The sequence below is a fragment of the Protopterus annectens genome, chromosome 6.part0, assembly GCF_019279795.1.
Source record: "Protopterus annectens isolate FY-2018-M chromosome 6.part0, PAN1.0, whole genome shotgun sequence".
NCBI classification, from domain to species: domain Eukaryota; kingdom Metazoa; phylum Chordata; order Ceratodontiformes; family Protopteridae; genus Protopterus; species Protopterus annectens.
The window spans coordinates 1593496612-1593519777 of NC_056737.1; the positions used below are offsets into that span (position 1 = coordinate 1593496612).

A 23166-nucleotide genomic window follows, 5' to 3' on the forward strand; every position below is an offset into this window, starting at 1 on the left:
CAGTGCCTTGCATTGCTGTGGTCATTCAGCTTTCAGGTATTCTTGACTTATTTCAGAGCCTTATTTGATTTGATCCTCTGTTTTATAACTGTCAGGATGCATATGTCTGCTATCTCTACGCATAATGGTCTGGTGGAAGTAGGGCAGGATTGTTGCCTAACACTGGCTGGTGAGGCAGTTCCTTAAATGAGTGATGCATCTCACCCTCCTTTGTGGAACTTCTCCCCATCGTGGACCTGAAGTTCATGTTTGCAGGCTTGCTTATCAGCCATTTGAGCCTGCTTACTTGGTGTCATTAAAATTTGTATCTTGGAAGTGCTTTTCATTATGACAATCACCTCTTCCCATGCAATCTCAAAACTTCAGGTGCTTTTGTGTAGGGATCCCTCCCTATGTGGCTCTTCACAAGGATGAGGTCCCCAGCAGGGCAAATACACATTTCCCTCTGTAGGTGGTTTTAGAGTAGTAACTGAACTAGTCCATGAATCTGTCTGTCTGTTTGCAGCAAAACTGGGGAGGGAGGTTATGTCCTGGCTGTACACAAGCAGTGTACATTTACAGCTTTATGAAGTCAGTACAGGAGTTTACAAAGATAGACTAGTTATTTACCCACCTACTGGTATATGCTGCAGTTAAAGCCTATTCCATTACAGAGGGGGGTATCTGCTTCAATGCTTGCTTCAATAATATATCCAATGCAGATATGTGGGGGGGGGGGGGGCAGTGAGCTGAAGGGTACTGAGCAAAGGAGTAAGTAGGACATGGTTCATCCCAGATAGTTTCTGTGATAATTTGCTCATGCAGGATAATTAAATCTCACTCTTTGAGTTTTCTAATTTTGTGATGCCTTCTGTATAGTTGTATAAGCATACTGATATATATATATATATATATATATATATATATATATATATATATATATATATATATATATATGTGTGTGTGTGTGTGTATGTAGTGTATAGAGTGTATATAAAATAGCCATATTTTACATGTTCTGAGAGGCATGCCCATGCTTCAGATTCTGTTGCATACTTTAAAATATTATACTGTGCAAAACAAAATGGCAGTGGAATTATCAGTGAGTCTTAACATGAACAGTTATATGAATATCTTGAAGCTTGTCATTTAAAGTTAGGGTAAAATTCAGGCTAAACTCATCATCACTGTCAACCCAACCACTTTTTTTCATCTCTCTCAATTAACTTCCACTCTCCTACCTGTTGCAGGTCTTCTCTCATGTAATCCATCCACCTCTTTGCTGGATGACCTCATTTCGTCTTGCCTTTTTTCATTCTGTCCTAAATCATCTTCGCCAAGTTGTCTTCTGCTTTTCTGCATGTCCATACAATTGTAATCTGTTCTCTTTGACCTTCTCTGCAATTGGAGCTACTGTGGCTTCTGCTCTGATGCCCTAATTTCTTCAAGTGTCCTACATTGTGTATCCTACCATCCATATAAGGCAGTTCATCTTTATCACCTCTAGCTTCCTCAGCTGCTCTGCCTTTACTGCCAAGGTTTCTGTACCATATAGTAGTACAGGTCACACAAGTGTTTTTACTTTTGTACACCTTACTTTTCAGCTTCTTTGGCATTTTTTTTTGTCATACACTACCCATGTCACACTGCACCATTTGGCTGCAGCCTCTCTGATTCTAGCTTTGACATCCTCAGTCAGACTTCCCTTGTCTTCAACTATCCCTCCCAGATACTTAAAGCGGTTAACCTGTTCCACTATTTCCCTTTTATCTCATTTTTCATCATCTTCTGATTCCCCCATTTGCTGCTATTACAACTTTCTTATCTATACTCGGTTGCATCCAATGTGCTTTCAGTTTTGCATTACATTCCCACATCCTTTGCTGACATTCTTGTTCAGAGTCTGTCTGCAGTGTCACATACAACAACTTTATTGCCCTGTCCCCTCTGACTTGTTTGGTAATGTAGTCCATCACCATATGAACAACAATGGGCTCAGAGCTGAACCCTGATGCACACCCACTCCCTCTGGGAACCCCTCTATGAAACCAAACACTGTTCGTACTTGAGTCATTGGGTCCTTGTATATATCCTGCACTCATTTTACCAATGTTTCTGGGAGATTGAACCACCACACAACTGCCACTGTCAGCTTTCTTTGGATCTTGTCATATACTTCAAGGTTAGGAACACCCAGTTGACCTCTTCTCATCTGTAGCTTCATCTCAACTGTCTGTCTCAATGCAAACATCAGGTAGGTTGTGCTGCAGCTTCCATCTTACTTTCTACTCCTTTGCGTATTTATCAGCCACCCACTGCAGAACCTCCATGCAGTGTGACAGGAATTTAATACCTCTGTACTGGCCACAGTTGTGGATATCCCCTTTGTTCCTGAACACTAGCAATAGTATGCTTATTCTCTGGTTATCTGGAATATACCTTTCTCTCTATAATGCTGTGAGTACTCTCAGAAGCCATCTCTCCCTCTCTCATCCAATATCTTGATCATACCTGATGTGAACTCATCTGTGCCTGCTGCTTCCCCTGACTTCATTTTCTCACTGGTTTCTTCTTCTAGACTGAACTCTTCCTATTCTTTCATCGTAGGCTGTGTTTGGGGCATTACAGCCTCTGTGGGTTTTTCTTCATTCATTTGGCACAGTGCTGCAATGGTTAGCATTGTTGTCTCACAGCAAGAGGTTCTCTGGTTTGATTCTTGGCTGTGATGCCTTCTGTGCAGTGTCTGTATGTCCGCCGTGCATTTGCATGGGTTGCCTCCAGGTGCTCCGGTTTCCTTCCACATTACAAAGACATGCATCTGGAGCATTTCTCCCTGGGCCTCCACTGAAAATAAGTTCTGTCCCAGTTGGACTTTCCTGGTAAACCAATGTTAAATAAATAAATAAATTCAGAAGCTGCTGGAAGTACTCCTTCCAACTATCTTTCATTCCATCTGCCTTTGTCCTGTGGACTGGTGAGCAGGTTGTTGCTGGCATCCATTATGAAGGGTATCTGTCTTCCTGATCTTTCTGCCTTTGCCTTGCAACCTGATAGAGTTTATTTGTAACTTCTACTTTGTCATTTCAGAATACAAAATTAATGAAGATAAACAAAGGCAATAGCTGTAAACTATATATCCACACAAATTGGATCGGCAATACCCATATTTAATGGGACACAATAAAATGAAATACTTAGGAGTATGGATTAAAAATTATTCTGTTTTGGATATGTAGTAAGAGACTAAACAAAAGGTAATATAAATCTGAGAAATTGTAAGCTCTGTTTTATTAATATGGATAGCAAGATACAAGCAGTGAAATTGGTTTTGTCCCTTTAGTTTTATGCATAGGTTAGGCATATTTTCATCAACCAGAGCAGACGTTGTTAATAGCAATTAATACAGACTTGAAGGATTTTTTTATGGAGGGGAAGAGGGTAAAAGTCAAGTGGGATAAGTTAATTGTTCCAACAGAACAATTTAGTTTGGGATCACCTGATTTGAAGGGGTATTTCAGAGCTACACATTTAAGGCTGCTATACATAGCACAAGCAAAAAGCTATAATTCAGTGTGGAAAGGGGTGATGATGAAACAGGGGGAAGCTCAAGAAGCAAGGAGAGACTAGGATTTTGGATGCAGATCTTAAAGGAGAATAACAATAACCATACAGTATATAATATTATATTTGTAAAGTAACAAAGTATTCTAAGAACTAAGCCAACGTGGGGATGGAGAAAGGAGATTTTTGCCAAAAGGGTTAACTGCAACTATGGTTACAGAGAATAGGCAAGACTGGGCTATAATTTACTGGAGAACATTGACAAAGGAACCAAGGTACAGGGACCAAATAATCAGAGAGGCAAGGGTAATAGAATAGGAAGAGTTCAAGTATTCATTTGGACTGCAGGTTAGACATTGCTTTTCCTATCAAGAACAGATATCAAGTATAGGCAAAGAAAAAGAAATAGGGGGATCCTAAGTGAAATACCAGCACTGGTAGAGTTTTTAGTAGAATCTAGAATAGAAGGTGCTGTTAAAAAAAGGATAATTAGTACGGCATATAAAATATTGCATGACAACTATAGGAATCGATCAGAGGAGGTTAGAAATGATTGGGAAGAGAGAATGAATAAGCAATTCACAAAGAAACAATTGAGGGGATATATTTATAGCTCTGAAATATGCAACAAAGTCTAGAAGATTTAGGATCTTTGCTTGTATGTGTTTGCATAGGTATTTTTATACCCTAAGCAGACTCCAAAGAATTTTTCCTCACAAAGATTGCAAATGTTGCAGGTATGATGGAAAAGAAAGAGACAATTGGGAACATATCTTTTGGTAATATAATAAGTTGGTAGACTTTAAAAATTCCCTGCAGACTAGTCTAACAGAAACACTGAATGAGCAAATAGGTGTAACTAATGTATTTTTTTTAGCTATGATGCTAAATCAGAATTGCCTGGCCTTGGTGACTTTAATTATGGTGGCTGCCAAAAAAGGAATTACTAGAAAATGGAAATCAAAATCTAAATCAACTATATTGGAAGTAGTGAATATAGTAGCATAGATAAAACAGCTGGAAGTGGGATCTTTAGAAAAGGGTAGGAACAAATTACATAGAAAAAATGCAAATTGTTGGAGCAATAAATGCAGAATAATGTTTGGAGGAGGAATGAAGTTTAAGGGAAAGCAGGAATTGAATGAGCTTTGTAATGTTTGACAAAGACTGGATAGATTATAAGTGATGTATAATGTTTCTAACTGAAAATATGACAATATGGTTTGTTTTCATTTCCATAAATGTATGATTGTGCATCCCCTTCATAACATCGACCCACCTTTCGTCGACTGTCAAAACGTTGAGAAGATAACATCGTAAGTTTACAATCATGAACTCCCAGAGCATCGTATTTCTTCTTCAGGAAAGTAACCACTTGCCCACCAATTATAAAATTACAGTAGCAAATTGCACCCATTGAAGTGAGGGACTTCTCCCCCACCCCCCTACTTAAACTCTGAGATCACACTACAGCAGAGAAAGGGCAAGGTTCACCATGGTTGCTAAGTGGTTACTTTCCCGGAGAGGAAATACATTGTTCCGGGAGTTCTTGATTGTAAACTTACTACATTTTTGTCTTGACATTTTGAAAGTTGATGAAAGGTGAGTCAACGTTATGAAGGGGACCCATGATTGCCTATGCCATAAGTGATAATTTAATAAAGACATTTCTTGTTTTAAAAAAATAAAACTCAATGCTGAATCTAACCATGTACTGAGGTCCTTAAATGAATCCACAGTTTGTCACTTTGCTCTGTGTTAAATATCCATGCTTTAATCTGTCTCCCAAATCTTATGTGTTTAGTTTTTGATGCACTTATTAGCTCCATTATAGATGTTATTAGATTTCCCATTTTCATCTGCATGTAGAGTATAAGAACATGTTAGATAAACAAGGTAAATCTGAAAGATACATCCTAAACAAGTATGAAAATAGGAGAGAGCCCTGTGGTATACCTTGACTGCAATCTAGAATTTCTGTATGAAACGTGCCATGTTTTGTTTGTAATTCATGCATCTATCCAGCTTATCAAAATTACATTATCTTAATTGTTCTAATTTATTGATCAGTTTTTGTGTATTGCCATATCAACGATTGAAGATGTTTACAAAATTACATCACAATGTACTGTTTCATTTATAACTATTTCAACATATGCATGCTATGGTTTCATGTCTCAACCTTTTCAGTTTCTGTTAATAATTTATCCATTATTTTCCATAAGTAGACTTGTGAATCTGCATGACTTTAGTTTAGTCCTATTCCCCCTTTTTTATTGATGGGTTTAACAAGTGCACATCTCCAGTCTTGAGGGGTCTCACCATACTTCAATGACCTACTAAAAAGCAGATTTAATTATGCTGTAAATTCATGCTGAGGTGTTCTTAGGTCATTGTTAATAATTTTGTTTCCTCCCTGTGCTTTACTTTTGTTCAGTTTGCTTAGCACTTTTTCAGTCCAATCTAATTTATCTAAAATTGCCTGGATATTACCTCAGAAATTACCAAACTGTTTTGCATAAGATTTTTCTAATTATATCTGTTACGTATGGGAATACATTTTAGAATATGTACACAGTTTACTCATACCACATCTCATATATCTATAACATTGCTTCCTATTATGTTTAATATTTTACATACATTTTGCTGATCTTGTTTTACACTGTTTAATTTCCGTCCATTTTATTAACTGCAGCTTTCTAAATTATATTTTTACATAATTTCCATTCCTTATATTTTTAGTTTTCATCTTAAGTATGCTGTTCTTAGACCACGCATGCCACACACATGCTTAGATCCCATGTTACACATTTTTTTTGCATTCAGTTTTTCATTCAAAACTTGCCACATTCTTCCTGCTGTCTTTCTACAGAATGCATCACTCCAGTTTGTTTTGCACAGTGATTATTTTGTTTCCTTATAGTCTGTTACAAATCTTCTTTATCTGCAATGGTTTTCATTTAAATTTGGCATTATCTAACAGCAGTTCAAGCTTTATAATCCCCTTGCTCACTGCAATTCAAAGGTGGTAAAACTTCACCTAAAGTGTGACAATCATCTCCTTTGGAACACAAACAATATCCAGTATGTTCTTTTCCCTAATATGTTTGTATACAGTCTGCAACAATTGATATTCATGTACATACATTGAAAAGATTTTCCTTACAGCTGTTAGCATTATTCCTTTCTGTATTTCATGCAAGAAATGTATGAATTTGTCCTAGCAATCAATACTTGACTTTGGTGGTGTATACACTCCAAAAATTGTAATCTTATACATAGTTGTCTTTATTGTCATGTTTACACAATTTACAGTATTGGCGTTATCATCAAAGATGTAATAATGTATAATTACTATCATAACGCTTATATCTGATTTTTTTTTTATTAGCATGTCTGCTAAAGTAAAAATTATTTATACCCTGACAGAACTGGTTTACAATCATTGTTCTTTAGCCATGTTTCACAAACAATAACATCAATATTCAGTAGACACAGCAAATTTTACAATAAAAAAATATATACGCCCAGGAATTTAGAAGGAACCCCACCTCGAGCAGTGAGAGCTGCAGTCAAAAGGAAAGGCTTTTGTGATGCAGGAAAATGCATGTTAGCCACCATTAGAAAAGGCCTCATTATTGACTAATTTAGTGTCTCTGAATTACCTGTAACTACTATGAGTGCAAATCAGCACTTTCCTGGCAGCCCATGCATAAGAGAGGGGCATTTACAGGACGGGGTACCAATGAGAAATACTCTAAAATGTGTATAATATAAAGATACTAAGTCAGATGCAAAAAAATCTAATTAGTTATTCATAGGGAAGTTGGCCCCCCACCCCCATAAGCCTCATAGTTGGTTAGACTATGAGCAATTACAAATAATTTAAGTAAGCTTAAGGACTAAAAGAAGGGGAGATTGAGAGATAGATACATGAAGGCGTGAAAATTATGTTAGTCTTAAGACAGGGAGTCAGGGAGGGCACCTAAAATGACTCAAAAGTGACACCATTTTCATGGCTGCTTTATTTGTTAGGTGGAGGCTGAAGGATTGGTATAGAAAGAAAATGGAGTATAAAATCCCTCTCACCTTGGAAGGGTGGATGATGATAGTGTATATAGTTTGATAATGATTATTTGAGAGTTTATTATTGGAAGAAATCCATGAGATAAAAGGAATTGCAGTATGATGACTTTGATTTATCCATTCAGCTGTCTGTTTACTATCCAAAATGGGAAAGGAAATGAGAGACATTTTGCACACCTTAGACGTACATAGGCAGCTGAGGTACTACATAGGTGGGTCATAGGTTAGCCTGGGATGTACAAACAATGAGACTTAGTGTCACCTGGTACAGTCGGAGTAGAAATACAAAGCATAATATGTAAACACTATATTATGATATGTACATGAGATGCATGTGGGCATGTGTATTGTTTTTATAAGAATTTGCTGAGTGGGTAGAGCACTAATCTTAACTGACCAATACTGACCAATGTCAGTCTCAGCCTGGAAGATACAAGCAGTGAGAGATACAGTGTGACAAGTACAGACAAGACTACAAATTCAAAATAAAGTGTATAAGCTATAAATGTGCAATGACACTTGAAATGACTGGGGCAGGCACTGCTAAGAAAACTGTATTGCTGAAAGGGACAGAGGAAGTTGGATACCCGCATGTAATGACTGAGGATACCCGTATGTAATGACTGAGTGATGAAATTATTCTGCCTCAAAGATTTCCTGTTGAGGTGAGTACCTACCACAACAGTACTGTAACATGAATCATGTAGCTTGTTTTTTTTTATAACAGGTGCACATTAGCCAAGCTGTTAGAAAAAGAAGAGAAAAAATTAGAAGAAAATGTATTTTGAGACAAATTAATTATTGTAACTTGCCTGTTCAATGCTATTTTGTAGGTTACAATCACTAGGTTTGATAGTACAGTTCAACTGATAGTTCTGAACTGTAAGTTCAAAAGTCAAATTATGTGTATCCCATTTTGATAAACCTGGCTTACATGGTAAATTGCAAATACAAATTAAATGTCATTTTATTTGCTTTGACAGCTGAAACCAATGATGGCTACCACATTATCCTGAAGTGAAGAACTCATTTCTGACTGATGCACATTTTAATAATGGTTCTGTGTACTGAAAATCACCCTAAATACTACATTTTAAACTGGACACATGAAGATGGACCTGGAAATTAACTACTATCAAAGAGACATGCTAGTCATGAACTAGCAAGACCTAAAAACAATATAATTTGTTATAAAACATTAATACTAGAATGTAAGGATACTTCAGAAATATTGAAACTCATACGTCATATGGCATGACGCAGTGTAAAAAATGTATCTTTATTTTCATGAGGGGGACGGTTATGCAACTGGTTATGTATTTTAAAACAAAACTGTCAGCATGTATAACATGTTAATTTTTTTGTTAAATGGAATATTTGAAATGTCAGGATGTTAAAAGGCTATGCATGCTGTCAATCCTCATCTCTTTGGATTTTATGGAGTTAATTTTTCCAGAATTCAGACAGGCATCATTACACAGACATCTGTACTGTATTCAGTTAGTATTCTTTCTTTTTCATAGTTTGAAGTATCTGGCTCTTAAAAATGTTCTAGGCATTCTGCCATTCTGTCAGGTTACTACCCTTAAGTGTTACTGTTTCTGTGATTGTTGGGTATGCTGGTAGTTTTTGTTATAGATTATTGAAACAACTGTTATTCTGCCATAGATTTAGATTGCATGAAACAGTCAGAGGAGGTCAGGATTTCACAAGGCCTTCTGTTAATAAAAGGAATGTAGATTCTTTTTGGAGAGGTACAAGTCAAGAAAACCTAATGTAAAACAACACTTTATACAGTCCAGTATTGAGCATACAGATTATGGTTTAAAAACCTTTGTGTTTTGAGTACTGCCCAACAATATTCATTGTTGTTTCACTTCATAAGCAAAGCTAAAACACCTGTTTAAGTTTTAGTTAGTGTCCAGCTTTATTATACTGACCTTGACTTTATTTTTTTTTTTTCATTCTTATTTTAAACACTCCAAAACGGTGCACCAGCTCATGATACTGTATTCTTGTGGGTTCCTACTTTGTGTACATCTCAACTATTTGGAAAGCTTTACCCCCCCCCCAAAAAAAAAAAACGCAGAGTACCTCTCAGTAACAAATGTCTTTTGGTGTAGTAAGGCCACTGAATATAACACATTCTGAATTCTAACAAGAGCACTGGACTTGGAATTGAGGTTTTAGTCACATTAATGTCACATTAATAACTTGTAAAAAGTGTGTTTCATAGGAAGTGTGAGGATATAATGCTTAAGCATGTCCATTTTGATGTATTCTGCAAAGAACAGATTGGCTTAGATTTTGGCCATTGATTCATTTTGGTCATCTTCACTTTTTTCTTTAAGCTTTCGATGATACTTTTTTATTTTGCCTCATGTTTATTTATACAGTTAAATTTTGATAAATAACTAGAAAGAGTTTTAATTCAATATTTTGTTGGAATATGTGACTGGCCTGGCTTGAAGATGTCTAGACACAGTCCTGATGACCAGAAAGGATGAGAGATGTTATCAGGCTGCACATAGCTACCCTGACCAAACTTAGTTCAGATTAAATTTGAGAGACCCCATTACCAGTTTCCTTTAAGAAATATAATGGTACCAGATTGCAGTAGGATTTTTCACTTCCTCTGACATCCTTCAACACACTTGTTTGGTTCTAGATTGTCTTGTTAGATAGCATTATAGAGAACCTTCACATCCAAAGTCCCAGCATAGAAATACAGTGGAGAATCTTGTTGGGCCTGTCAACAAGATAAGCTCTTGTATTATCAGGATGTTTTTGATGCTACTATCTTGATCAGCAGAAATGCTGTTTGAGGAAAATGTGCTATGTGTTTTTCTTACACCCTCAGATTTACAGTAACTGTTAGTGCAGATTTCAAACTTCAAGGGTCTGAGATCTTTGAAGGATGTTGAGGATGCTATAGTTCTGGAAAAAAGGGCAACCTTTCATGTAGGGATTCAAGATTCATTATACCTCAAAAGGAATATACCTGTTATATTACTGCCCATTAGTGCCCTTTTTTTTCTGATAGGCATTACACCACAAAGGCCATCTATGTTGCAGATCTTTCACTGTTAAAGCTGGCTACGTGTATGTACATTGCCTGCAGTGAGACTTAATAGACTTTTGTTACTCTTCCAGTGAAACTCTCATTTGTTCCTATAGCAAGATGTTTTTTTTCAGAGCATGATAGTCTGTCAAGAGTATTACAGAAATGCGAGGTGCTGTAACTATCTGATGTTCATCGTGTTACCCTGCTGCAGTCATCACACTTGGGTTATCCTGCCGTCAGGCGGTCCCGCAGTCGGCCTGAATTCCAAAGTCTTGGTCCGGCGTCGGTTGCTGTCGCTTCTTCCCTGACGTCAGTGCGTCAGGGGTATATAAGAGGCATCCAAGCCATTTTTTTCAGTCTTTCTTGCTGTGCGGTGCCCAAAGCAGAAGCAGTTCGCAAGTGCCGGTCGGCCGACACCTGAGATTTTCGATTTGAATTTCAGTCCGAAGTCTTCAATAAAGCTAAGTACCCCGTTGGGGAACATTTTCTTGCCTCAGTCCGATGTCAGAAAAAGTTAACAATTGCATTTCTTGTGGGAAGCAAATACCTCATAAGGACTTCCATTCCTATTGTATTCCTTGCCTAGGCCCAGACCACGACATCACAGGTTGTCGGTTTTGCGCTAGGTTTAATAAACGCACTATCAAACACCGTTTTGACTTCGCACAGCATTATTTTGGTAAGAAATTCAATTATATCATGCCGTTGGAGCAGCCGACGACCACAAATCATAAAAAATGCAAGGATAAGGACAGGCAGCCTAGGAATAAGCCAGACCCCGAGGCCTCAGCTGGGCCTGTCACCGGTTCTCCGGTTTTCAGTGAGGCGCCTACGCAGCCCCTGATGACCGCAGAGCTAGAACCCCAGACAGCTGCCGACTCCCAAGCGGAGTCTACTAGGCCGATGCAGCCATCTACCGACACCGGAGCAGATTTAGACACCAGTGCAGAGGAAACTCTTTCGGTTGCAGAAGATGTCTTCAGACCGACTACACTCACCATTAAATCTTATGCTAAGCTTAAAACTCCTTTAAAACCTAAGAAAACTGTTCATCAGTCTACAGGTCAAGGCCCCATGCCTAAGAAACAGATGCTTAAGATGGCTGAAGATTTAATTACCCTTATCAGGGGTTCCCATCCCCCTCCTGATAAAAGACCAAGACAAGAGGAGGATTATGCATCCTCTGACCAGGTTTCTCTTTCCTCAGATTCTTCTGAGGAACAGGATTACACTTTTCCACCTAATGAAGACTCTGATGCTGAAGACTCTATTCCCTCAGCATCTCCCCCTGAAGACTACTCCTTTGGGGAAACATTACATACCATGAGGGACCATTTCCACTGGGAAGGCCAGGATTACTCAGATTCTAAGAAATTACCCCAGCACAGACCTCTTGCTATCCCTCCTGTTTTAGATATTGTGGATGATGTCTACTTGGAGTCTAGTTTAAATCCAGACTCTCTACCTCCTGCTCCAGCCAAACAAGACAGATACTACAGAGTACCTGACTCACACAAATTCTTTTATAAAAGCCCTGTAGCTGACCCAGAAACCATATCCCAGGGTCCTAAGGGAGCAAAGGCTTCTATGGCTAAAAATCCTGTGCCCTCTGAAAGAGATTCCGGAGCCCTAGATAGATGGGGAAAGAAAATATACACCTCTGCAACTCTGGCTATGAGAGTATTAAATTGCCAGTTTCACATGTTGAAATATCAACAATTCCTGATTTCTCAGTTAAAACAAGAACTGAGCACACACTCAGAACAGCCTGAATTCAAGGAAATGCAGGATCTGTTGCATGCAGCTGAACAGGTGGGCAAGCATACTTTACAATGCGGATTTGATTCACTGGAAGCTTCTTGTAGAGCAGCTGTTACTGGCTCAGTCATTCATAGACATGCTTGGTTAAAAGAGCAAACCCTCGCTGACCATGTTAAAGCAAAATTATTAGATGCACCTTTACAACAGGATGTATTATTTGGTGTCAAAGCAGAAGAGGTTTTAAAGAAAATGGAGGATAAGGCTAAATCTATGCAAACGGTCAAGGATTTCTTGCAGGTACAACCCCCTCGCTTCAGCAGAAATTGGCCAACAAAAAATTGGTCCTTTCCAGCTTCAGACAGATCACAGAGGGGCAAATACAGATGCCCAAGAGGCAGAGGTCAGTCACAGGGCCCCTACAAACCTCGCCAATGGGGTTCTGCTACCCAGAAAGGAGGGGAAGATAGGCCCCAAGCTAGCAGAAGGCAGACACAATGACTCTATCCTCAAACTACCAAGCAAATTTCCTGACAACACCCTTGTGAGGAAAACTAGCATTTTTTGCAGACAACTGGCACATCATCACAAAAGACAAATGGGTTTTAAACATTGTCTCTCAAGGATACAGATTCCACTTTCATACCTTACCAAGGATCAAAGGAATGCCAAACCTGCCACCAAATCAGTGGGCAGAGGCACAAAAACAAATTACAGCTCTCATGAACATGAGAGCCATCCAACAGGTACCTACACAGGAGCAGGGACAAGGATTTTACTCAAGACTCTTCCTAGTTCCAAGAAAGGACAAAGCATGGAGACCCATTCTGGATCTTTCAATTCTGAACACCTATCTGCAAGTACCAAAATTCAAGATGCTAACACTACAGCAGCTTCTTCCCATGCTGGGCAAGAATGCTTGGCTAGTCACTTTGGACCTCAAGGAGGCATACCTGCATGTCCCTATCAGACAAAATTGCAGAAGATATCTCTGCTTCATTGCAGGTTCAACACATTATCAATTCTCTGCACTGCCCTTTGGCTTATCTACTGTGCCCAGGGTCTTCACAAAATGCCTGGCACCAGTAATTGCATACTGCAGACAAAGAGGAATTCAAATATACCCATACCTGGACGACTGTCTTAGTCAAGCAGAAAGGAAGGACATTCTTTTACAGCATCTGACATTTGTCAAACACCTTCTAAGTTGCCTAGGGTACACAGTAAACGAAAAGAAATCAAAACTAGTGCCCTCACAAAACATAACATTCCTGGGTGCCAGCTTGAATACAATGGCCCAGATGGCTTATCTCATGCCAGACAAACAACGACAGCTGTTTCAATATTTCAAAATAAAGGCAACAAAGACCCAACTCCCTGCAAGAAAAATTCTGCAGGCCTTGGGATTCATGGCATCTTGCATACTACTAATACCATTTGCAAAACTGCATATGAGGAAATTACAATGGTACCTGAAAAGTGTATGGACTCAGTACAGCCACAGCTTGGAAACAATGATTCCACTCATTCCCTGCCTTCAACAGGAGTTTCTATGGTGGGCACAGGCATGTCACCTCAACAAGGGTCAGCCTTTCACCTTACCCACAGTAGGCAAACTGTGACAACAGATGCATCGGACTATGCCTGGGGAGCACACATGGCAGGACAGTGCATTCAGGGCAAATGGACTACAGATCAGAGACACCTGCATATCAATCAAAAAGAAATGCTAGCAGTGCAGAATGCCCTAACAGCTTTCAAGGACCTTCTACACCCAGGACAACTACTAATAAGGACAGACAACACCACAGTCATGTGGTACATAAACAAGCAAGAGGACACACATTCCTACCCTCTATGCAGGCAAGCAATGACCTTGTGGAACACTGCACTGTCTTACCAGGTTCAATTACAAGCACAATTCCTGCCAGGAAAGAAAAACACATTGGCAGACGACCTAAGCAGAGACATCATGGATCCACACGAATGGAAATTAGAGCCACAAGTATTTGCAATGATAGCTCAAAAATGGGAATGCCCAGACATAGATCTGTTTGTAAGCCCCCACAACCACCAACTTCATAAATTTTGCACAAGGACCTTCCATCCACTAGCTTGGAAAGTGGATGCTCTCTCATTCAGTTGGAAAACATTAACAGTGTATGCCTTCCCTCCACTGCCTCTTCTAGCAAAGGTACTGCTGAAAGTCAGATTAGAGAGGCCACAAATGATTCTCGTTGCACCAGACTGGCCACGCCAACATTGGTACCCAATTTTAAGGAACATGGCCCAGGGCCCACCATGGATTTTGCCACAAATTCCTCACCTGCTCACCCAGCAAGACAATCTGATTCTACACAGCCAGCTCAAGACTTTAAACCTGGCTGCATGGCAAATTACCTAAACAACCAGCCAACACCTTTATCCAAAGCTGTTATGGATGTCATTCTGGAGGCCAGGAGGACCAGCACCAGAAAAACCTATTCAGACAAATGGAAAAGATTTTGCTCCTGGAACCAGGCTAAAGGCCTAAATCCCCTGGAGCCGAACATTCCTCAGATTCTACAATATTTAACTGAGATGTTACACAAAGGACTTTCCTTTTCGTCTATTAAGATCCACACCTCAGCTATTTCAGCTCATTACAGCACGGATCCTTTATTTTCACATCCACTCCTAAGACAGTACCTCAGAGGGGCTAAGAACTTAAGACCGCCAAGGAGAGCTCCAACACCTACTTGGGATCTCAACTTTGTCCTGGAAAAGCTTACACTGCCACCTTTGAACCAGCTTTTTCAACTGATTTAAAATTTCTTTCATGGAAAACTGCCCTACTACTAGCAATAACCTCAGCTAGAAGAGTCTCAGAGCTACAGGCACTAATGGCAGTGGAACCTTTCATCATTTTTCATCAAGACAGAGTTTCTCTACAGACTAATCCTTCATTTATGCCAAAGGTGGTATCCAGTGTGGCCCTAAACCAAACCATTCACTTGCCCACCTTCTTTCCAAATCCCCAGAACAAAGGAGAAAGACTCCTGCACTCTTTGGACATTCACAGGCAATTACGTTACTACTTGGATAAAAGTAAGGCTTTCAGAAAAACTGACCAGCTCTTTGTAGCCTATGCTACAGGATCACAAGGAAAAGCTATCTCAAAACAGACCATTTCTAAATGTATAGGACATTGCATACGTTTCTGCTACACACATCATGGGAAACCAGTACCTGCTAACATTAGGTCCCACTCCACCAGGACTACAGCTGCATCAGCAGCCTTTCTCAGGGAAGTGCCAACCAAGGATATTCTGGAAGCTGCTACTTGGAGTTCAGTGCACACCTTCACCAAACACTATCACTTATCTCTTTACTCTAAGACTAGAGCTGGTTTTGCCACTACAGTTTTGCAGGGCCTACTAGCTTCTTCTAACCCTGTTTGACTCCACCTCCCCTCCTTAGCTTTGGGATTCAACCTAAGTGTGATGACTGCAGCAAGATAACACGATGAACATAGTATAGTTTTGTACCTACGATAAATGCAGATGTTCGAGTGTTCACCCTGCTGCAGTCCAGGTTACCCTTCCTCCATCCCCTCTGAACTAGCTGAACTTATCTCTACCACTTCATCCTATACTACCTCTGTGGTGTATTTGCTTGTACCTAAGGGTTTTGTTTTATTTTTATATAGCCATATGTGTGTGTGTATATATATATATATATATATATATATATATTTTTTTTTTTTTTTTTTTTGCCTACCTTTTTGGGGGCACCTGACATCTGGGGCAAGAAAAACTGAAGAAAATGGCATCAGATGCCTCTTATATACCCCTGACGCACTGACATCAAGGAAGAAGCGACAGCAACCGACGCCAGACCAAGACTTTGGAATTCGGGCCGACTGCGGGACCGCCTGACAGCAGGATAACCCAAGTGTGATGACTGCAGCAGGGTGAACACTCGAACATCTACATTTATGGTAGATACAAAACTGTACTTTTTTGATAATAATCTGTTGAGCTAGACATTTTCCACTGGATCCAGAGGCCATCTTTACCTCTCCTGTGTCTAACGATTGATATCCATCAAGAAATAGGGTGTTTTCTGATAACTGTCCAAAACTTCCCCAGCACCAGCAGGAACATGGGGATTTATTCCTAATTGTTGCTGCCACCCCCAAAGATAATAGAAAAGAATCCCATCTTGAATCACTGTTGCCTAAACATTTTTGTCAGGTGCAGGCAGTCCTGAAGTTGGGGAACTTTTACAGAGGGTAGCTGTTGGCACTGCCTTTTCTGACATCATAAGTACAGTCTTTTTTTCTCTTTTCTTTATACTTTTATTAAAGCAGATTTCTCCTTGAACATGCAGTGTGCCTACCTGCACATAACTGTGCTAGCTTTGCTGAACCGCTTTTCTGATTTTCATGGACATTCATTTTTACCAGTGTTGCTGTTTTTCATTTGGGATAGTCTTGACCTTGGGTACATTGAACAAGTGTCTTTTAACAGTGTAATCCATCTTTGCAGTTGAAGTATTATTACAGTTATGCATACTTCTATGACTGCCAGCTTATAGCAGTTTTAGAGATGAGAGACAGAGATTGCCTTTGGGCTTTCTGGATTCTTGGAGTTTCTAGGAGTATAGATAAATTATACCTTTTACCCCTGCAGTCCACTAATTTCATAGCTACACATCAACTACCACCTTGATTAAGGTTATGGTCCTGCAGTATATGACTGCCTTTTTGCACCATCATTCACATCAAGGTGTCTACCCCTAACAGTATCTCAGATCCTTGGCAAACAGTATTCTAAGATTTGTGGGGCTGATGGTAGTGTCCACAGTCACTTTATGTGCAGTCTTTTTATGAATTTTGATAATTTAGTGGAACCGTGCTGCGTACTTAGTCATCATATTGTTTGGTAGCTGAACAAAGGCTGCCTTTATAGAGATGAGTTTTCTTCAGTAGAAAGGTGCATTGTAAACTCATTGTAGGAACTCACCTGGAAGAATACTACAAGAGGAATATCATCTTTGTATAATTTTGCATACCTGAGAACATTGCTGTGTTGTCAACAATTCTGCATTTTGTTCATAAACTAAGGGATAATCAACTTTCAGTCTTAGTTTTATTACATGGTATTGCCATAGACAATGGTGAATCATGTTAGTGTGGGCTCAAGTGTGGTCTTTCTTCAGCACTGGACTGTGGAAAAGTCTTTGACTCTGTAAGGTCATTAACCAGTGATACCAAGCATAGTCTGAACCTTCTGAACCACTTTGCAGCTGTCTTATTGAAGTTGGGACTGAATTCTTATGTCCTGCACTTCAAAATTTGATGACTTTATTCCCCTGTACCTCAACATTTTTCTTCTCAACATTGCATCTTAGAGTGACTGAACTCCAAGAATTTCTGCTACTTTCTTCAGTAATATCCAAAAGCCCCCTGCCTTGATTTGGATATTTTTCTGTATGTTTTCCTGTTCTTGCCTTTATTCATAAATTTCTCAGGGTAGTCCGCATTTCATTTTCTTTTGATTTTGCTTTGTTATTTTTTTTCTGACACTAAGAAGATGTACTTGGGGCATCTTTAGAATTATACCAGTTAACCTTGTATTGCATTGTATTTTTAAACTAAATGTTAGCCAAGTAGTGACCTTAGAGCCATGATTGATTTGGTTAAACCTTGCTTGAAAGCTTGAAGCTAAGTCAAATTCTAAGATGCAGATTATAGCTTCTTTTCTTGACTTTCTGTAACTGCAGACTTTATATCCAAGTTTCTCCACTACATTGACAGATAAAAACAAAAGCATGCATTGAATAAGCAGCTTCTTCATATAGCATAGACTTGAGATTTCCATAGTATTTTTTACCACAGATTTTGGCTATGACTACATTAATTTGAGTAGCCAGTGTGAATTCTTAGATGTTCTATTCAAGATCACTTGATCATTTTTCCTGCCTTAATTGTTGAACCTTTTTGCAGTTAATATTGTCATTTGATTTGAGGTATAGTAAGAGACACACTAAGGATACGTTTAAATTGTTCTATTCTTAATCAGTGTCATAGTGTCCCACTAAAGAATTGCTGGAGTACCTCAGATGTCCTCCTTCTGACTCCTAAGAAGAACCTCAGAAAAAGAAAACAGAGGTTTTGGAAGTAGCTTCACCTTTCACCTTTCTTCAATGGCACCCAAAGAATGACTTCACTGTGGCCTTATCGAGTCTACCCACTGTCCGTCTCTTTCTTCAGACCTCTCTGGTACTGGTCCAAGGATCACCACTAAGGGTTGGGGAGTTTAGCATGTCCTCAAGGCAGTGACATACATCTACTGAGAAAGGACAGCTGTACTTGGTGGCCTTGGAAGGGTTAGACGGCAGCCCTCAAGTGCTGGTGAGGGAAGAGATAACATATTTATGAGTGGAAGTCCATACATCATCAGATTCTACTAGGAGTATGTGTTAAGGCACCCTGAGAAAGAAAATGTAAATAAAAAAATAAGCAAAAAATAAGCTCCTCTTTCGCTTTCCAACATAAGTGTCCAAGGAGGAATGGTATAGCTTTGCCAAAGGTCTTTTCAAAGGGTTTACTATTGTTTTTCCGATTGCACTTCATGCAATTCAAATTAGTGCAAAACTACCAATTTGGTAGAATCGGAAAAATGAATGTCAAAATGTAGAAATTTACAGCAGCGAATGCATTACAGCATTCGCTGTTGTGAATTTCTACATTTTGATGCTGATCACACTATAGTGGGGATCGGGAAATGTACCCTTTCCCTCACTGCAGTGCGATCCTGGAGTTTGTATATCTAAGTAGCAGGGGGTGTGGGGGGTGTGGGGGGGGGCTTGCCCCCCTGCAAACACATTCTTTACTATTTGTGGAAGTGTGGTGAATGTTCAAATTATGTCGAATTCAGACATTCACCACTTCCGAGTTTGAAATTTTTGTTGTTCGCTGTAGTGAATTTTCATTTTTACGTTTTGTAGAAACAATAATTCACCTACAGTGAGATCTACAAAGTGATAGTAAACCTTTCAAAGCCTTTCAGTCTTTGCAGTATGCTTTTCCAACCTGTTTTCATCTTTAAAAGGCAAAAGTCTCCTCCTTCCAACAGTGATTTACAACCAAGTGTCAAAGAGAATGGCCTGGACTGTGCTTCACAGGCATAATGTTCTTCATTCCACATTGCTGCAGTCCTAACTATTGGGTAGTCCGCTGTCCAGTCGGCCCGAATACCAGAGTATATGGCTGACGTCGGTCAGGGCGCATTAGACTGACGTCAGAATGGCAGGGTACTAATGCGCATGACCGACGTCATATCCTCAGTCTTTTTTGCCGCGTGGTCCGATGCAGAAGCAGTTTTGCGAGTGCAGGTTGGCGTTCTGAAATTTTCTGAAGTCGGAGTTTCAGACCGAATCAGAGTTGGCTAAGTACCCCGTTGGGGAACATTTTGGTTTTTTCTTGCCTCAGTATTTAACCGGATGTCAGAAAAAGTGAATAACTGTATTTCTTGTGGGAAACAGATACCTCATAGGGATTACCATACCTTGTGTATACCTTGTTTAGGGCCTGAGCACGACGTTGTTGGATGCCGCTCTTGTGCTAGGTTTAACAAACGCACTATTAAGAGAAGGTTAGACTGTGCCAGGTTAGTGTTTGGGAAGCGTTGCAATTATAAAATGCCGTCGGATGCTCCGACGCCCGCTTCGCCCAAAAAGCGCAAGGACAAAACAGCGAAGCCTAGGGTTGATGAACCGGCAGTCCCGGACGCCGGTTCTTTGGAAGGCTCAGTGGAGCCAGAGGTTTTGCCAGGAGTTTCTTTGGAGTCTCAGGCAGAGACTTTACTGTTACAGGATGTGCCTTCTCAGGAGATAGGCCAGGCTGAGGGGGCTTCTCAGGTAACTGTTCTTCCCTCTCTTCCTAAGGTAGTTAGAGCCTCTCCTTCTGTTTCCAAAACTTCTTTGAGAGGTAGGCCAAGTTTAGCTTCAGTGGGGGCTTCTCCTAGCACTTCAGGCTCTGTGCCTAAGAAACATATGCTTAAAATGGCAGAAGATTTGATTACTTTGATTAGAGGTTCTATGCCCCCCCCCCTGATAAGAGGCCTAGGGTGGAACCTGAGTTTGATAGTTTTGAACAGTGTTCAGAGGCTTCTGAGTCTTCTGGGGAAGATTTGCAGGAGTTCCCTCCTTATTCTGATTCTGATGTGGATGATTCCACTCCTACAGCTTCTCCTCCTGAGGATTTCTCATTTTCAGAGACTCTGCATTCCATGAGGGAGCACTTTAAATGGGAAGGCCAGGATTACTCTGATTCCAGGAAAAGGCTTAGGGAATTCTTGTTTTTACCCCAGCATAGGCCCTTAGCTATACCTCCTGTGTTGAATGTGGTGGAAGATGTTTTTGCAGAGGCTTCCTTGAACCCTGATTCTTTGCCTCCTGCTCCTGTTAAACCTGATAGGTACTATAGGGTGCCTGAAGCTCATAAGTATCTCTTTAAGAGTCCTAGGGCAGAGCCAGAAACTGTTTCTCAGGGACCTAAAGGTGTTAAGGCCTCTGTGGTTAAAAACCCTGTTCCCACTGATAAAGAGGCAAGGGCTTTGGATAGATGGGGAAAGAAAGTGTATACTTCTTCCACTTTAGCCATGAGGGCGTTGAATTGTCAGTTTCACATGCTAAAATATCAAAATTATCTCCTTTCACAACTGAAATCTAAGGTGGATGCTTTGGCGGAAGGTATTGAGTGTAAAGAGTTGCTGGATTTAGTTCATGTGTCTGAACAAGTGGGTAAGCATTCTTTGCAATGTGGTTTTGATGCTGTACAGGCCTCCTCGAGGGTGGCTGCCACTAGTTCTGTTCTTCGCAGGCATGCCTGGTTGAGGGATCAGAATTTAGCTGAGCATGTTAAGACAAGGATTTTGGATGCTCCTTTACAGTCTGATGTGTTGTTTGGTTCGCCTGTGGAAGCAGTTTTAAAGAAAATGGAGGACAAAGCTAAGTCTATGCAAACTGTTAAAGATTTTTTGCAGGTGCAGCCACCGAAGTTTAGTAGAAATTGGCCTACTAAGGGATGGACATATCCTGTTTATGATTCCCAGTCTAGGGGTAGGTCTAGACGTGGTAGGGGCAGAGCTCAAGGTTCTTTTAGGCCTAGGACAGGGAGTTCACCTGCTCCAACTTCTGGTGAGGGCAGGGGTCAGTCCTTTCGTAAACAGACCCAATGACCTGCCTTTTCAGCTGCCAGTAGATTCTCGTCTGGCAGCTCCTCTGGGAGGAAGACTGTCTCTTTTCAAAGAAAATTGGGATTTAATTACTCAAGACAGATGGGTGTTGGATATCATTCACCACGGTTACAGGTTTTATTTCCATACATTACCCACTTTCAAAGGCATGCCAGACGTTCCTCCTCCACAAAGGAAAGAGGCTCACAAGCAAATTTCTCTGTTGCTCCAAATAGGGGCCATTCAGCCAGTCCCTGTATCAGAAAGGGGCCTAGGATTTTATTCTCGCCTGTTCCTAGTACCAATGAAGGGGAACACGTGGAGACCAATTTTGGATTTATCTATCCTCAACACTTATCTGGACATTCCCAAGTTCAAGATGTTGACGTTACAACAGCTTTTACCTCTGCTGGGCAAAGATCACTGGATGGTAACTTTAGATCTCAAGGAAGCTTACCTTCATGTGCCTATAAGAATAAGTTGCAGGAAGTATCTGCGTTTTCGAGCTGGAAATTCTCATTATCAGTTCTCTGCATTGCCCTTTGGCTTATCTACTGCGCCCAGAGTATTCACAAAGGTTCTGGCTCCAGTGATAGCTTACTTCAGGCTAAAAGGAATTCAAATCTATCCTTACTTGGACGACTGCCTGATTCTGGCTCAAGAAAAGGAAGAACTTTGAACAGCATCTGGAATATGTTATAGCAGTGCTAAAATGCCTAGGGTATTCTGTGAACGAAATAAAGTCCAGTCTAGTACCCTCTCAAGACATGTGCTTTCTGGGTGTGAGACTGAATACAGCAGCCCAGATGGCCTTTTTAACCCCGGACAAACAAAAGAGTTTATCCCTTTACTTCCATCAACTATCTCATCAGTCCGTGCTGACTGCAAGGACAGTCCTTCAAGCATTAGGGTTCATGGCATCTTGTATTCTGGTGCTTCCCAATGCCAAACTGCATATGAGGAAGCTGCAATGGTATCTCAAAAATGTATGGACACAGCACTGCCAGGATTTGGACACTGTCATTCAAATAATACCTTGCCTTCAAAAAGAATTTTTGTGGTGGGCTCAGGAATGTCACCTAAACAAGGGACTCTCTGTGACCCGGCCAGAGGCGAGTCAGATTTTAACGACAGATGCCTCGGACATTGCTTGGGGAGCTCATCTGAATGGAAAGTGGATACAAGACAAGTGGCCTGCATCTACATATCAACATGAAGGAGATGTTAGCAGTCCAGTTTGCATTAATGGCTTTCAAGGAGTTACTTCTTCCAGGGCAGGTGTTGATTCTAACAGACAACACAACTGTCATGTGGTACATCAACAAACAAGGGGGAACACATTCTTATCCTCTATGCAGGCAAGCAATGATTTTATGGGAGACTGCGCTCAGCTTGCAACTAACTCTTCAGGCAAGGTTTCTGCCGGGAGCACAGAACTCCTTAGCAGATGTGTTAAGCAGACAAATCATGGATCCCCACGAGTGGAAACTG

General features: G+C 40.3%; 1 protein-coding gene across 1 annotated transcript in view; it reads left to right on the forward strand.

Annotated features, from left to right (window-relative positions):
• TFCP2L1 (transcription factor CP2 like 1) overlaps positions 1-9815 on the forward strand; it is a 1111497-nt gene extending 1101682 nt beyond the window's left edge. The window contains exon 15 of the mRNA XM_044075043.1: positions 8613-9815. Within this exon, the coding sequence (XP_043930978.1) occupies positions 8613-8650 (38 nt within the window). The 3' untranslated portion in view covers positions 8651-9815. The remainder of the gene's footprint in view (positions 1-8612) is intronic.
• Positions 9816-23166: the final 13351 nt, after the last annotated feature.